The sequence below is a fragment of the Musa acuminata genome, chromosome BXJ3-10 (assembly GCF_036884655.1).
Source record: "Musa acuminata AAA Group cultivar baxijiao chromosome BXJ3-10, Cavendish_Baxijiao_AAA, whole genome shotgun sequence".
Taxonomy (NCBI): Eukaryota; Viridiplantae; Streptophyta; class Magnoliopsida; order Zingiberales; family Musaceae; genus Musa; species Musa acuminata.
In genome coordinates this window covers 28,031,509-28,045,914 of record NC_088358.1, presented here as the reverse complement: position 1 = coordinate 28,045,914, position 14,406 = coordinate 28,031,509, and the positions used below count along the sequence as shown (strand labels likewise).

The following is a 14,406-nucleotide window of genomic DNA, read 5'->3' as shown; positions in this document are numbered from 1 at the left end:
TCCATTATAACAAGGAAAACAATCATAAACTCTCCTCTCTTCGTTTATGACAAGGAAGGACATTAAAGACTTTCTTTCCCTTATTCAAAGTACAAAAACACATCCTAAATAGAAAAATGAGAAAGGACTCTCTTCATTCTCAAATTACTCGAGCCCATATTTAAAGACTTAGGATTACTAACCTGAGTGTCAGAGGGACCAAGCTATGAAACCTCCCCCTAGTCTTCGTGTGGTGGCACAGTGGGAGCGTAATACTTCCACCTCAGGAGCGTAATATTTCCACCTCAAGAGACCAACACCTTCGCCTTGGATTCACCTCAGAGCCATCTTGGAGCCATCTCGAAACCACCTCAAAAATATTTCGGACAATCCTACGCACACGGGTTTGGACTATGTTAAGTTGACCAAGATACCAATGATATTTTTTCCTAACAATTTGGCACTAAAAGGATAGCTCGATGTCACAAGAATGTCTGCTTACCAACCCTCTCAATGAACCATCCAACGAGGAGGCTCCGCCTCCAACACAGCACTTTTGCTCGAGGGTCAACTGTCATCATTCTCGCATGTGGATATGTCAACCTCAGCACAAACACCGATGAGGCACTGATGTCCATTCAACGACTCAAGCCCGTTGCTCCTAAACTCGAGCCACTTACTCGTTTTTGCCAAAGTATTCTAAACGTCATCAATCAAGTGCATATGCTTATGGGCATATTACAAATTGTTGCCCTACTCCTGCCCCAACTAGCCCAACAAACAACATCGTCATTTCAGCCATGGATGATGCCTCAAATGTCAATGATATCGACACTCGTTAGAATCCACACAACTGACACGATGCTAGTATCTTATGATTGCATAAGGTTTATGGAATTACTAGCCAAAGGAGCACCCCGCTCCCTAATAGTGGAGCTCAATGCACTACTACACTATTACTCTGCTCTGTCCTAATTCAAGGCCCAATCAGTGGATTCAATGGATGACTTCATAAAGGTCCAATTGTAATAAATGGACCAATGCCTAGACGAGATGTGGTAAGAGTTCTAGTAGTACATGAGGGAGAATCTAGTCAATTCTACCTCAGGTTGATCCTCATTCACCCAAAATATTCAAGAGGAACTAATCCCGACCAACTTCCATCTCCCATTGCTGGAAGCCTTTGACGATAATATCGACCTAATTGAATACATTATCGCCTTAATGTCTCTCTATAACACCTCAGACACTCTAATATGTCGCGTGTCCCCAACGATGCTAAGAGGCTCGGTGCAGAAGTGATACACTCATTTGAAGGCACTCTTGATTGGCTATTTTGCTCAACTCATAAAAGAGTTTGAAATATACTTCCTTAGGAATGTACATTCGAGATTATCGATGACAATATTTCTTGAACTCGAGTAGGAGGAGGAAAAGATACTTTCTGACTTCTTCGCTTAGTTTACCAAAGAATATGAGGCATGTAAGAAGTTCATCCATCACTTGTGATTAAGCCTCAATGATGAGGCTTAGGCCTTCTCTCATTTTTCGGTCATTGGCGGAGAGGCCATTAACGACTATACTGGTGAGTCGGGAAAACCCGACCTATGTGAAGAAAAATTCGTTATAGTAGAAATACAGGTCCCACGTGCTCGAAACACTTGAATAAAAAAAACTCGACCGACAAGATGAGATCCCGAACGCTCCCGGACAAACTAAACAACTCACTTCAAACCCCTCTTGTAAGAGCTCCAAAGTACGCTTTCATGGGAGGGACAAATGATAGGGAATCTACTATCAAGTGACACGTGGTTGTCAAGTGAGTTCTAAGTCGCCCTCCACCCATCTTCCTATGTGGATGAAGATTCAAAGTATGGAAACACAAGCCTTTTTCTTATCTATTATGACAAGGAAAGCAATCACAAGCTTTCTACTTATCTTTTATGATGGAGAAAGATGATCATAAACTTCATTCTCTTCGTTTATGACAGGGAATGATATTATAAACTTTCTTACCCTCCTTCAAGATATAAAAACATATGAAAGAATTTTTTTTATTTCTCGAAATACTCGAGCACATATTTAGGGATTTCGAATTCCTAACTTGAGTGTCGGAGGGACCGAGAAATCTCTCATCATTCAAGGTATAAAAATATATCATAAATAAGGAAATAAGAGAGTCAGAAGGGCATGGTCTTTATACAGGTGACACCTCGGGAGTTTAATACCTCTACCTCGGAGCCACCTTGAAGTCATCTCGTAACCGTCTCGAATCCAACTCAAAACTATTTTATCCACCTTGGAGCCATTTCAGATCCACTTCAGATAATCCTACACACACAAGTCTGAACTACGTATAATTACCCAAAATATGTCAATGATATGTTCTCTTAACAATTACAAACAAATATTATTATTTATATTTATATATTATTATGATAGGTAAAACTTTACAAATAATAATATTATTATTATTTATAAATTATGATTCTATTAATTAGTTATGATGATATTTTTTTATTTTTAAAAATAAAAAAAATAATTAAAAATTTGGAGAACCCGCTGGTTCTCCATCCCAACCGGAGATTCTCTAACCAGTTCTCGTCCTGGTCTCAACAAGGAAGATGACGAAGATTAAGGATTAGGGATAAGAGGACAGAGATACAAAAATACTTTCTGCCTCGCCCCCTCTTTACGGATTACAGAATAATCTAGTCTTGGATATCGGATCTCAATTAAACTTGGGATTCGAATCCGTTTTGGAAATTCCATGTGTTCAAGAATGGATACCCACGTCATCGGATCAAATTCTCGAAACAAAGAAGAAGGCGCGATTGAACTTGTGTCTGAACTCGCGGGGTCCACAGGCGCGGAATCAATGAGGGGGCGCTGTTCCGTGTCTGGTCACTGTTGCGTCTCGTCACGCTAAGAATCTGACTGCATCGGTGACGCACCGATGAATGGATCGCAGGGTCTCATCCACCGCCGAGTGGAAGAGAAAAAGGCCCTAATCCTCGTGAGAAACTAGGAGAGGGTTTCTTCTTCTTTCCTTTTCCGTTCCTCGATCTGTCTACCCAAGGCAGAAAGAGGGGTCTCGCGTCTCCGGCTAGGGTTACGATTCTGCAGATCGGGGGGTTGGATCTCGAGGCGTCTTGGCTCGAACCGACGGCTGTAGCCGGTGGCATGTCGGGGCCTGGGTTCCAAAGAGTGCTTTTTTCTTGAGTTTTCGGGGGTGACGCGGAGGGTGAGGTAGGGACGGCGTAGCAGTCGGCATATTTTGGCTGCCAATGCTATTTGAGAAAGTGCGGGGGTATTTTTCGGTGATTTTTAACAGGCCGAAAAGGTTGGGCTGCAATGTCGTGGGCGGGACCAGAAGATATCTTTCTCTCCACCTCCCTAGCGAGCTACCTTGACAGTGAGTTTGTCATTACCTTTTTCTTCTTATTGCCCTTTTGTTGTGTAGCTAGTTTTCTTGTTGTAAATTTCTTCTTGAATAGATATCTGTAATGGATTAGTGAGAAAATCGTAGTATTAATTTTCTTATTATCATTTTGGATTTGAATTTTTTTTGTTACATCTATGTACTTGCTTACTCATACTTTCGTTGAAAGTTCCAATTTTGTTGACCTCTGTTATATTAGCTTTGCTTTTATTATGTTTGCTATTTCGTTTTAATTAGTTAGAAAATATATTGCTTTGGTTTGTCTGGTTGTGGTTTTTCTTTAAGGGCGACATGAGTTTCATGTTGATCTACAGATTCCGTAGTTATGATACCTCTGCCAATTATTTTGCGTTCCTTTTTCTGCAAGAATAGTCGTCAAAGTGTGTTCTTGTATTAGGCAAAATTTCTAACTGATAAAGTTGATGTTTGTAGTTATTAGGATAAAGTGGATCCGCAAAGAATATTCTGCCCATTGGGTGTGAGTAGGCTTTTATTGAAGGATGAATTCAGACATATGGGGGAATTAGGTTCTTACATAATGCAATTTCTGATGATATTTTGAGTTAGGTTGTGAAAGAGGAACCCTACAACAGGATATGGCTGTATGTTTTAATTCAGTGTTTAGTTAAACTAGCAAATTACAATTCATGGGGGTAATGAAGTGTATGACCTTTCCAGATAACAACCAAACTAAATGCAAATTATTACTTAAGGCGGTTCCTTATCTCTTTCTTCTCTTATCGTGTTTTCAACACACAAAGAATATGATAATCAGACGTTTTTTTAACTGAAACGCTTATTTCCGTGACCCATGGGATACTGCAGCTGCTCCACTAGGCAATGATAATAAAGGCATTCTCTGGTTATAAGGTTAGTCTTTAAGCACTGATATGTTTTCTCCTTGCCCTGATTTTCATCTGCAAGAATCCATCAACCTTTAGGCCACTTCAAGTATCTCGATACATTTTCCAAGGTTTGCTTGGTTGTTTGAAGTGTTTACTAGCAGTAATTCTAAAGGCAGAGGAGCTAATTCAATATGCAGTGTGCCCTTTCAGGAGGACATAAGCAAGGACAATGATGATATATTTTGGTGTTGATCTGTAGCTTTTATTGTCACCATTTTTTATGTGTTTGGTTGCAAGCAATTGTAACGATGTTTCACACTTAACATTGAGAAAACAAACCATTTTTCCTCTAGTTTTCAGTGTCATCATGGACCAGTTTCTGTTATCTCGTAATAAAATGAGGAATCCTTCCACTCAATTTATTAGATGCACGGAGAGTGTGACTTGGACAGTTTTTATTTTTCACAGAAAAGCTTCTTGTATTATTACGTGATGGGCGAAAGCTTCTAGGTGTTCTTCGTTCTTTTGACCAATTTGGTATTCTTCCATCCTTTATTTGTAAACTGTGTTGCATTTGCTCTGGCAATATGAGATGCTTATCAGAGTGAATTTTGATTGTTTACAGCAAATGTGGTTCTTGAAGGTGCTTGTGAGCGAGTGATTGTAGGTGATCTCTATTCTGATATTCCTCTAGGCCTCTATGTGATCCGTGGGGAGAATGTTGTCTTAATAGGAGAACTGGTATTGATGTCTCTTTTGATGCTTATATGACTTTAATATGTTGAATCTAATATTGACACCATTTTGTTTACTGTACACTGCTCATTATCTGAAAGGACTTGGAGAGGGAGGAGATTCCAGCCCACATGATTTGTGTTTCAGTTGCAGAGATTAGAAGAGTGAGCACTATATTTAAGACTAATCCGGATAAGTTTACTGTTCTACATACTTCTAGAGGCATTATTATATTTTCATGTGATGTTTCTGGATGCCTCTGCATTCATTACCGTTTAACTTGTGTGCGTGTTTTATGTGCATTCCTTTGCATATTTCTTTTCTTTTTGCCAACTTGATCCTGTTTATAGTCCAGTAGGTGGATTTGTGTCTAAATACTGTTGGAGTTGAATACTTGATTGCATCTAACTACTGTACATTTAGTTTTATTTTTCCCTTGTTTTGTATATTTTCTCCATGTCCGTCATTGTTGTTTTGCGTAATCTTAGTAGCAAATTTTTAGACCTATTTTTCCATAAAACTATAGTCATGTACTCTATTTTGTGTAGTGACTAAATTTGGATAGTCAGTCATATTATGAGTTCAGTTTTGGAAGATATAAATGTTAGGATTTTGTAGGATTATGTGTTTATGATGAAGGAAAGTGTTGTACTTTCTTATGTTAAAAGTTCTAATTGGCCTAGAATTCCACTCTAGACCCTTAAAGTTATGGCACACTGTTGAGTGACAATGAAAAATGCATATGAGGTCGTAAGTGAAATTTGAGCTTTGACTGCTGTTAATCTGTAGTTATTACTGCTTTCACTTACGATTCCTGTATGTTTATCTTATTTCTTGTCTTCTGTGTGTGTGCTGCAATAGCATAAATGATATTGTTTAGAGCTTGAAATCAGTCAGATTAGATGTACTCGCATCTGATTGGTTTTCCCCATTATCTTCTTATAATAATATCTTCTTTTCTGTTGTTTCCTCCTGAGAGTGGACCATAAAGCTTGTTGAAAAAGAATTTCAGGAGTTTTATCTATACCACCACATGACATCTATTGCAGTGTATTTGGTATCAGAGCCTTTGTCATCATGAATTTATGAAATCTTTTTGTTGGCTGCATTTCTGTTATCTATGTGGTGGGAGATTTCGTGAAAGCACAATTGTGCCATGAGCACTACATGTCATACCCACTGCCATCAACTAAACCTAGTTTCTCAAAGATGAGCACTAAAATGGTGTGCTTTTTAAGAATTTGAACAAGCTTTATGTGCACAGTTCTGGAACATTGTTAGGAGCGTGCTAAAGCACTTCTTGCACCTGTTTTCCATGATGCATTTCCAAGGCCTAGTTGATAATTAGGATATGTTTGGCCAGTAGTTCATACACTTCTGTTACATGTTGACGTTGGAAGTAGCATGTTCCTCATTTATCATATAAAAGTATGCTTGAAGCCTTTCTTTCAGTGACTATACTGTTGTGTACTCTTGTGACAGGCGCAAAAGGCAGAAAGGGATGCCACTGATCTGAAAGGGTCCATGAGAAAGAGGATGGAGTTCCTCGATCTGGATTGACGGCATGCTCTGCCCTCCTCGCCCATATCCATTACCATTTTGATGTGTTTGAATCATCTCGTCCGCATCTTTTATCGCGGTTTCTTTCTGAGTTCAACATAAAACCCTTTTACTGCCCTAAGCTGCTCTAGTTCTGCTGCTAAGTCGAAATTTAGGTCTGTACCATTGCTCTTTCCTACTGTGATTTATTAACGACTTAAAGGTTTCATATTCTCCTGGATTTGTGGAGTTTGTTATAGTGACGATGACTAGCATCGTGCAACTTCTGTTGGAATGGTTCTTGCAATTAAAACAGGTTACCTTTGTGTAGACACATCTGATGATTTGTGTATATAAAATTGAGATCTTTCAAAATCTAATGCTAATATTAAGCTCTTCTATCTCCACAATTAAGGTTGGCAGGTGCCATCACTTTTGTAAGATGAAACAAGCTTGTTGGGTTTTGGAATTTTTCTTCTATTAACAGTCCTAGAACAGTAGACAAATTTCTACAAATAAATGTGTCACACCTTCAAAAAATGGAATGAATACATACATACATACATGTCGTGAGGGATCTCTATCTGGTTTTTTAATCTAATATGCATGTTGCGCATCCATTATCACTTTCGTTATTGTCCTCGATAACGAGCTCTTATCAACAAATGAGCAACATCCAAAAGATTGAACTTTTTCATGCATTTTTCATCCCGTATCAAACGCTGTCTTCCCAATTAACTGCGTTCTTTAACGAGTTGTGGATTGTTCATCCTGTTAACTCGCTGGTTTTAACGACAAATCACGTATACTACAACAACGAACCATCAATAATTATTGTTGCATAAACAATAGTTAATAACTGGGAAAGAAACTTGAGCCAAAAACAACACATCTTTAAGGTTCAACAAACAGATCAAACCACGACTTCAGATCACACAATAGGAGAATTCGCAGCAAAACTCCACGGTTTAATACAGCAAAACAGGATGATTGACGATGAGTCAGATGAACTGCCCATCATCTACAAGAACATGCAGCAAAGAACAAATGGGTGCATGAAACCAGACTTTAAACAAAAGTTTAAACATGTGTTCTCATGATGTCTGAGATCAACATTACCCAATACTGGTCAAAATCATTTGTGCTTCAAGAGCCTCTGGGTTGCTTCAGACTTCAGCCTTAGTAAGTACGAGAGAGCATCATTAAAATAACTATCAATTGCATCTTCCCATTTCTCATAAACATAGAAGGCAAAGAAAGTTATAAAGACACCTGTTGCAACAGCAAAGATCTTCTTTGTTACATCAATGGTTAGCATCGTTTTAATGTTCTTGGACATCAGTGCAAAGAAGTATCATCTTTACCTATTTTGTATATTGTCTGCAGTGACGTCGTGCCCAGGACATTGAGAGCTAATAAGAAGATAATCACCTGTTTGATTTCAACATGAACATTAACAGAGTGAGCACTAGGAAAATAATATTGACACAACTTCAACATCTAGATTTTGATTGAGAAAAGTAGGATCACATTAGACGATTGGGAAATTAAGAAGAAATGTAATATGCAAACAATACGTAGTTACACACCTTAAACATTAATGACCAATCCTTTCCCTTGCAAAGAGATCTCAATATGCCAATTCCATTGTTCCATGAATAAGTGGCTGAACAAGCAAGGCTACGCGCCTGCTCCACTGATATGTTAAAATATGAAGGTGGCATTTTCTCAATTTTGTACCCAAATCTGCACACACAACATTTTCTTATGATCCATCAAGAAGAAAAGTATATGGTGAGAACTCAAATAAAGTGCTGCAAATGCCAACAGAAATCAAAATGTCTTAGGATAAAATGAGAATATCTATTTCTGTCAAAAGTTATTCCAGTGACATCATAAAGAATAGTTATGAAACACGATGAGATCAACTGGCCCAACAAAGGTGCTTGTGTTTTAGCAACAAACTGGATAAATTTTATACAGATAAACTGAAACATACTCAATCTTGTTATAGATGAAAGTGAAATTAAGAACCATATATTTTCTAGAAAATGATTAATCATTCTACGTCTAAAAGACTAAAATCATCAACTTATGTTTAATTCCTTAATGCAACAGAAGGCTTTTGAGTGATAATCTACTTGACATGGTTATACACTGTCCCACACTACAAGAAATAGATAAATACTAAAAGATAGTGAAATATGTAACTATAAGATGCAGAGAAACAGGACGCTCTTACATTTTCTTAGGCAAGGCACCATGAATAAACAAGAATAGTGCAACAAATGAGAGAAGCTTTGCCATTGCTGTAATCAACGTATATCCACTTGCAAATAAGTAATAATAGATGGCAATCAAGAGTAGCAATGCTGTGACTGACTGCTTCTGATCTTTCCAGAGAAGTGTGTTGGCAACTGAAACACAGAATTAGTGCATCACTCAGTAACATCAAGCAACTAAATCGCCAATATGTTCATGTAATGCATCCATACTTTTTCCACCTCCCAGATAGAGATAAGCTTTGGATGTTGTCTTTTTATGCTCAGCTTTCAGATGAGAGTATGACTCGATCGTTTTTTCCAGGCCATCCTATAATCACATGATGAAGCAGTTTATAATGAATAATTAACAGGTGCAGATGCACCTAAAAGATAAAAAAAGAATATGAACTTATATGTAAAACCTTCAGAGACACAATAGGCTCATAACCAATCTGATCTTTAGCCTTTGAACAATTAAAAGTCCTGTTGCAGGATAGAAGTCTAATCCTTGATGGTGTCAGCTGGGGCACAGGCATTCCATACCGAGACAACAGCTTGTATGTCGACTCTACCATGTGAGCAATTGGCATCATAAAAGTGACAGGAATTTTTGTACTAGGCCTGCAATAAAGAAAACTCAGCATTATCATTGATCGCTAAGAGGATGAACCATCTTTCTGAATGTTTGTGAAAAAGGGATAGGAGAAGCTAAGGGGAGGACGGAGAAGGGAGAGTAAGACATATGATTTAACTTACTTGTCACAATTCTTCATTATAGTTGCTCTTAATAACATGAGAAATACAAAGAATCAAAATGATTCTTTGATTCTTTCAAATCCACAAACAGATTTTAATCTAAATTATACTTCTCCAATATGTTTTTACATAAGATTTAAAACACCTAAAAATGTGAGCATAATAAAATTATCAAAAGCATACTCAACTTTTATATCCAAGATCTTCAAGTATTGGTGACATAAACTCCATAAATTTTATTGGTTCTTAGATTCAAAATGGTTCTTTGATTCTTTCAAATCCATAATGTGCAAACAGATTTTAATCTAAAGTATACTTCTCCACTATGTTTTTGCAGAAGATTTGAAACACCTAAAAATGTGAGCAGAACAAAATTATCAAAAGCATATTCACCTTTTATATCCAAGACCTTCAAGTATCAGTGACATAAACTCCCAAAACTTTATTGGATCCATGTTTGTTATGAAATAGGCCTGCAGCAAAAGGTATGTCACAGAAACATCATAAGAACTTAAGTAAACAAAAGGCATACCTGTCCTCCAGCTTTCTTTGCACCCACTTCAGAGGCTAGAGTTTGCTCTGCACATATATGAGCATGTGCCACATTTTCAACGTATGTGAAGTCATAGACATTATTTCCGTCACCAATGATATACTGATAGAGAAGAAAAAGAAGACAATGGTCAACGGAAGTTCATAAATTGAATGACACCTCTTATGTTATACTAATTCCATAATACTTCATACTATTAAAACCAGTGAAAAAACAAGTATAGTAAAAGTGACAAAGGCATATGCATTTTTCACTTCAGATAAATCAATTTGGCCTACAGGAAAAAGAAGATGAACCTTAGAAAAAGAAAGCCTATCAGTTAAAAACTTCACCCTTGGAAGCCTCAAACATAATCAAAGGAATTATCAAGCAAGTTTGTTTTATAAATATGTATCAAGAAGTATGAAGTTAGAACATGTTGCCTTAGCCTTCCCAGCCTTTGCAGCAGCAACTAGTGATGGCACCAACAATCTATCACCAGGGCCAAAGATGCTACTAGGGCGTATACAGCATGTCAGAAGCCCATTCCTACCATTAGCTTTTACAACCAGTTTTTCTCCTTCTGCTTTAGTCTCTGAATATGAATCATTGAACTGGTGCAACATAACAACTCCAAGAGTCAAAAAGATAAAGAAAAACAAAAAATCTCAAACAGAAAAGGCAGACAATATTGCAAAGTAAAGATTTCCAATGCGACCTTATCTGGGTATGGCATTGTTTCATCCCCATTGAAAATTCCATGCACACCATCAAAGACCACACTAGGAGAGCTAGTGTAGATTAGTCTCTTAACTTTGCACTCGATACAAGCATCAATAACATTTTTGGTACCTGCAAATGCGCAAGTACCTCTTAGTAGCAGGGAAATAATATTAGTCATGGTGGGTTTCAAACAGACTCCCATAGTACCACAGTGTGCTGAACTTGTACACCAATGCCAGGTTGCACTTATAACATGTTGTTACTCAGCCTACCAATTTCTTTATGATAAATAACAGCGTGAAAATTAACAAGAACCACTTAACTTCTAACCTTCAACATTCACAGAGTAATGAAGCTGGTGGTTGTTGATGGATGAATCAGGAGCAGCCATATGGAAAACAACCTCAATCCCTTCAAATGCTGTAGAAAGGAATTATAAAGAAACACTAAGACAGGGAAATAGTGCATCCATCATATTTATAAATATAAGAAACTGGTGAAATTAGAAATAAGTAAAAATTTATTACTTATTCTGCACAACTTTGCAGTTTTTCTGTAGCTTTAAAGATACTTTAGACCCTAACATCGATGGACAAAGGAAAAAAAAAAAAGAAAATTATTTGTCCTGTTACTCTTGTCCTAATCTCATAGCCACTTCTCCTATGACTTCATGTTTGCATTTGCAGGCATTCCTCCAGCAACTTTGTTTTCTCTCCAAAATAGGTTAGCATTTCCAAGATCATATGAACAACTATTTATGACATCACATTGCTCCAGAAAATCAAAGTGTACTCACAGTCGACAAATAAGGGATCTAAGCAACAAACAATGATGTTTACATTGTACTTAATCATTGATAATTATCGATAAGATACCTTAATAATTATCAATAAGATAATTAGATATCTTGTTTCTACTAGGAACCAAAATCTCCTAAAATACATTCAGAACATGCAAAGAAAAATAGATGATCTACAGCTAGAAAAAGTATATTACCGAAGCCATAGCATACACATCGAGATCAGATATATGTTTCGCACATAATTGAATAGTTTAGCCCTCCAAACATAATATTGTCACCAGGTAACTTTTGGACTGAAATATTTTGAACTCTTTGAAATGCTAAAATGTGAAGGGAGGCACAATAATCAAATTTGGATCCAAATCTAACTAATTTAACTTTTCAAAACTATAATCAAACCATACATTTTAATGTCGCGAAAATGCAATATGTCAATTTTAGAAACCAAAGGCATTTGCTTCTGTTGTTACCATGCCAGATGATACTTAAATCTATAACCAAGTGCATGACGTTGTATATAAATTATTTCAAGGGATGGGTCCTTGTCATGTTGTTTAGAATATAAACAATAGGAAGACAAAGTCCAAAGCAGAACACCATAGGGTCAATACATTACTTGGCAGCAGAACTTTCTTTATTTCATATCAGCAATGTATAACTAAGACCATGTCTCCTCGGTTGACATTTCATCGATGAGCTTATTAAGTGTCCCGCATCTGTATGCCTATTTGACACGCTGGTAGATATGAGTCATGATTCTCGGGGATGTGTGCAAGAGTCAAAATAACACTATATCGATGGATCAAGAAAAGTGCTAAGATAGAGTCACAATGAAACAAATAGCATTTACATGATAGAGCCAATATTAAGCTTGTTGCTAGGAGAGGGGGTTTTATTGTACTGAACTAAGTGCCTTCTAGATTGAACTGAAATAATCTAGATCATGGATACAATAATAGAAAATTAGAAGATGTGTATCATGAGCTTGCTGAAGTCTTCAAAATGGAATTAATATCATATAAATTGTAAATCCTAAATTGCATAGATAAACATAGTCCACAGAAATTTCCCGGCTTTGTATAATATTTTTTTGTTAGAGAGCTTAGATTATAGCTATCTGCTGATATATTATTAGAGATGTTAAATTGTATGATGGATTAATACGTCATGATTCATACACTCCATGAATCACCATCAGGATTTCCAGAAGTTCTAAACCATTATCGATCTGTTACATGATATAATGTTCTTGAAAACAATGTTTCCAAAAGTATATCAAGTCAAAATAGACATTATACCAAACAGTATCTCAAGGCTGTCATGGTGGATCCTCTCAAAAGTCTATATGCCCTGAAAACTTTTCTGCCAAATGGTGCATGAAAGTAATGCAAAACAGCATACTTTTGGTTCACTGAACCCTATTTAGTCCACAACTAGCAGTTTTCTTTAAACCCAACAACATAAGCAAGTCAAACAATGAAACTGCACCGGTACTTACACCTAACTGTTTTTTTCTTTCCAAAATGAGCTGCATGTTCACTGATGTATTAGCAACTTTTCCTACTTACTATGCACATTGACTCTCCCTGACAGGACTTATTATAAATGCATGGTTTTTCTTGTAAAGTTGACTCTATGAATTTTGAAATAAGGTAAAGCAAAAGAGGAGACTAGGATGCTTTTCTCTTTACAATGCCAAACACCATATTCCTTGGTCCTAGTTTTCGTGACCATGCATCTTTCTGTGGTGGTGTCATTTGCTACTCATCTGATGATACAGGTTACTGGATATGGTCTTTCATGCTTCTCAACTCCATCTTACTGACGTCGTTCGGTCCATATTCTGTCAACCTTTGATTAGCTACAAACTACATATTGTCTTTCTGTGGTGGTGTCATTTGCTACTCATCCGATGATACAGATCAGTGGATATGGTCTTTCATGCTTCTCAACTCCATCTTACTGATGTCGTTCGGTCCATATTCTGTCAACCTTTGATCAGCTACAAACTACATATTGGACTTTTGAACCCCCCACCGCTCCCCAACCCAAAAATAAAACAAGATCTATCAACAAAATCTCTTATAGAACGTATATTATTTTTTATAACAACAATAGAAAAATGGTATCTTTCTTCTAATGAGCCGACAGCTTTTTCCTTAAAATCACAGCTCCGCGTTTGACCAAAACGGACATTTCAACAAAAAGCATTTACTCTTACAGATTATTTAGCTACAAGCCCTCCCAAAAAGCCGGCAGCGGCTGGAAGAAAACCAAGCATCCCAGAGAAAGATGGGGAGGCGGCAGATGCACCCCATTACCGCGGATTGGGGCGACGGTGCCGCGTACCTTTGACGACATGAGCCCTATTGCGTAGATCGGCGGAGAAGTAGGCGGCGCGGCCGGATCGGAGGGCGTGGCCAAGGGCGCCGTCCTCCTCCCGGGGGTCAAGCGAGATGGAGGGAGCGAGGTCGGCGACCCGGACGCACCAGATGTCGGAGCGAAGCAGCATCTCGACCAGGTGCCGGGCGGCGAAGCCACGGCCGCCGGTGACCACGCACCACCGCTCTTCTCCTCCGCCGCCCATCCTCTCCCCCCTCTTCGTTTGGCCGCGCACCCGAAGGCCGAATCAAAAGGGTTACGGGATTCGAGTTCGCTCTCGGTGATATTTTCGAAATGTCCGTCATTTCTTATTCCTTCACGTGTGTTTAGGTTAACCGCGGTGTTACATACGGTAAAATTATACGCGGCGAATTCTCGAAAAAAATTTCTATTTTTTTTTTATGTTT

The 14,406-nt window shown here is 37.8% G+C and overlaps 2 protein-coding genes across 3 annotated transcripts; one reads left to right on the top strand and one right to left on the bottom strand.

Moving 5' to 3' along the window:
- Nucleotides 1–2,869: 2,869 nt before the first annotated feature.
- On the top strand, nucleotides 2,870–6,874 carry LOC103968509 (sm-like protein LSM1B). Of its 2 annotated transcripts, XM_009381753.3 has the most exons (5): nucleotides 2,887–3,394; nucleotides 4,735–4,803; nucleotides 4,892–5,007; nucleotides 5,103–5,165; nucleotides 6,484–6,874. In XM_009381753.3, exons 1-5 carry the CDS (start codon nucleotides 3,334–3,336, stop codon nucleotides 6,559–6,561), a joined length of 387 nt encoding a protein of 128 aa, XP_009380028.1. In that variant the 5' UTR covers nucleotides 2,887–3,333; the 3' UTR covers nucleotides 6,562–6,874. The 2 variants fall into 2 exon arrangements, with proteins under 2 accessions (XP_018674447.1, XP_009380028.1); XM_018818902.2 differs by lacking the exon at nucleotides 4,735–4,803 and having other exon boundaries at nucleotides 2,870–3,394.
- Nucleotides 6,875–7,412: 538 nt separating this feature from the next.
- LOC135650374 (3beta-hydroxysteroid-dehydrogenase/decarboxylase-like) lies at nucleotides 7,413–14,287 on the bottom strand. The gene is made up of 12 exons (XM_065169624.1): nucleotides 13,967–14,287; nucleotides 11,146–11,235; nucleotides 10,811–10,944; nucleotides 10,536–10,706; nucleotides 10,093–10,215; nucleotides 9,954–10,033; nucleotides 9,227–9,425; nucleotides 9,036–9,132; nucleotides 8,783–8,957; nucleotides 8,130–8,286; nucleotides 7,905–7,971; nucleotides 7,413–7,812 (listed from the first exon to the last, which is right to left on the bottom strand). Exons 1-12 carry the CDS (start codon nucleotides 14,202–14,204, stop codon nucleotides 7,676–7,678), a joined length of 1,668 nt encoding a protein of 555 aa, XP_065025696.1. The 5' UTR covers nucleotides 14,205–14,287; the 3' UTR covers nucleotides 7,413–7,675.
- Nucleotides 14,288–14,406: the final 119 nt, after the last annotated feature.

Bases quoted from the DNA above. Each gene is read 5' to 3' on its own strand.
- LOC103968509 (XM_009381753.3), top strand. From the start codon at position 3,334: ATGTCGTGGGCGGGACCAGAAGATATCTTTCTCTCCACCTCCCTAGCG. The intron at 4,804-4,891 runs GTATTCTTCCAT...GATTGTTTACAG, and splicing joins TCGTTCTTTTGACCAATTTG to CAAATGTGGTTCTTGAAGGT. The intron at 5,166-6,483 runs GTGAGCACTATA...CTCTTGTGACAG, and splicing joins CAGTTGCAGAGATTAGAAGA to GCGCAAAAGGCAGAAAGGGA.
- LOC135650374 (XM_065169624.1), bottom strand. From the start codon at position 14,204: ATGGGCGGCGGAGGAGAAGAGCGGTGGTGCGTGGTCACCGGCGGCCGT. The intron at 10,034-10,092 runs GTATGCCTTTTG...CTTTTGCTGCAG, and splicing joins CAAAGAAAGCTGGAGGACAG to GCCTATTTCATAACAAACAT. The intron at 9,426-9,953 runs GTGAATATGCTT...TCTTTATTGCAG, and splicing joins GAAGGTCTTGGATATAAAAG to GCCTAGTACAAAAATTCCTG.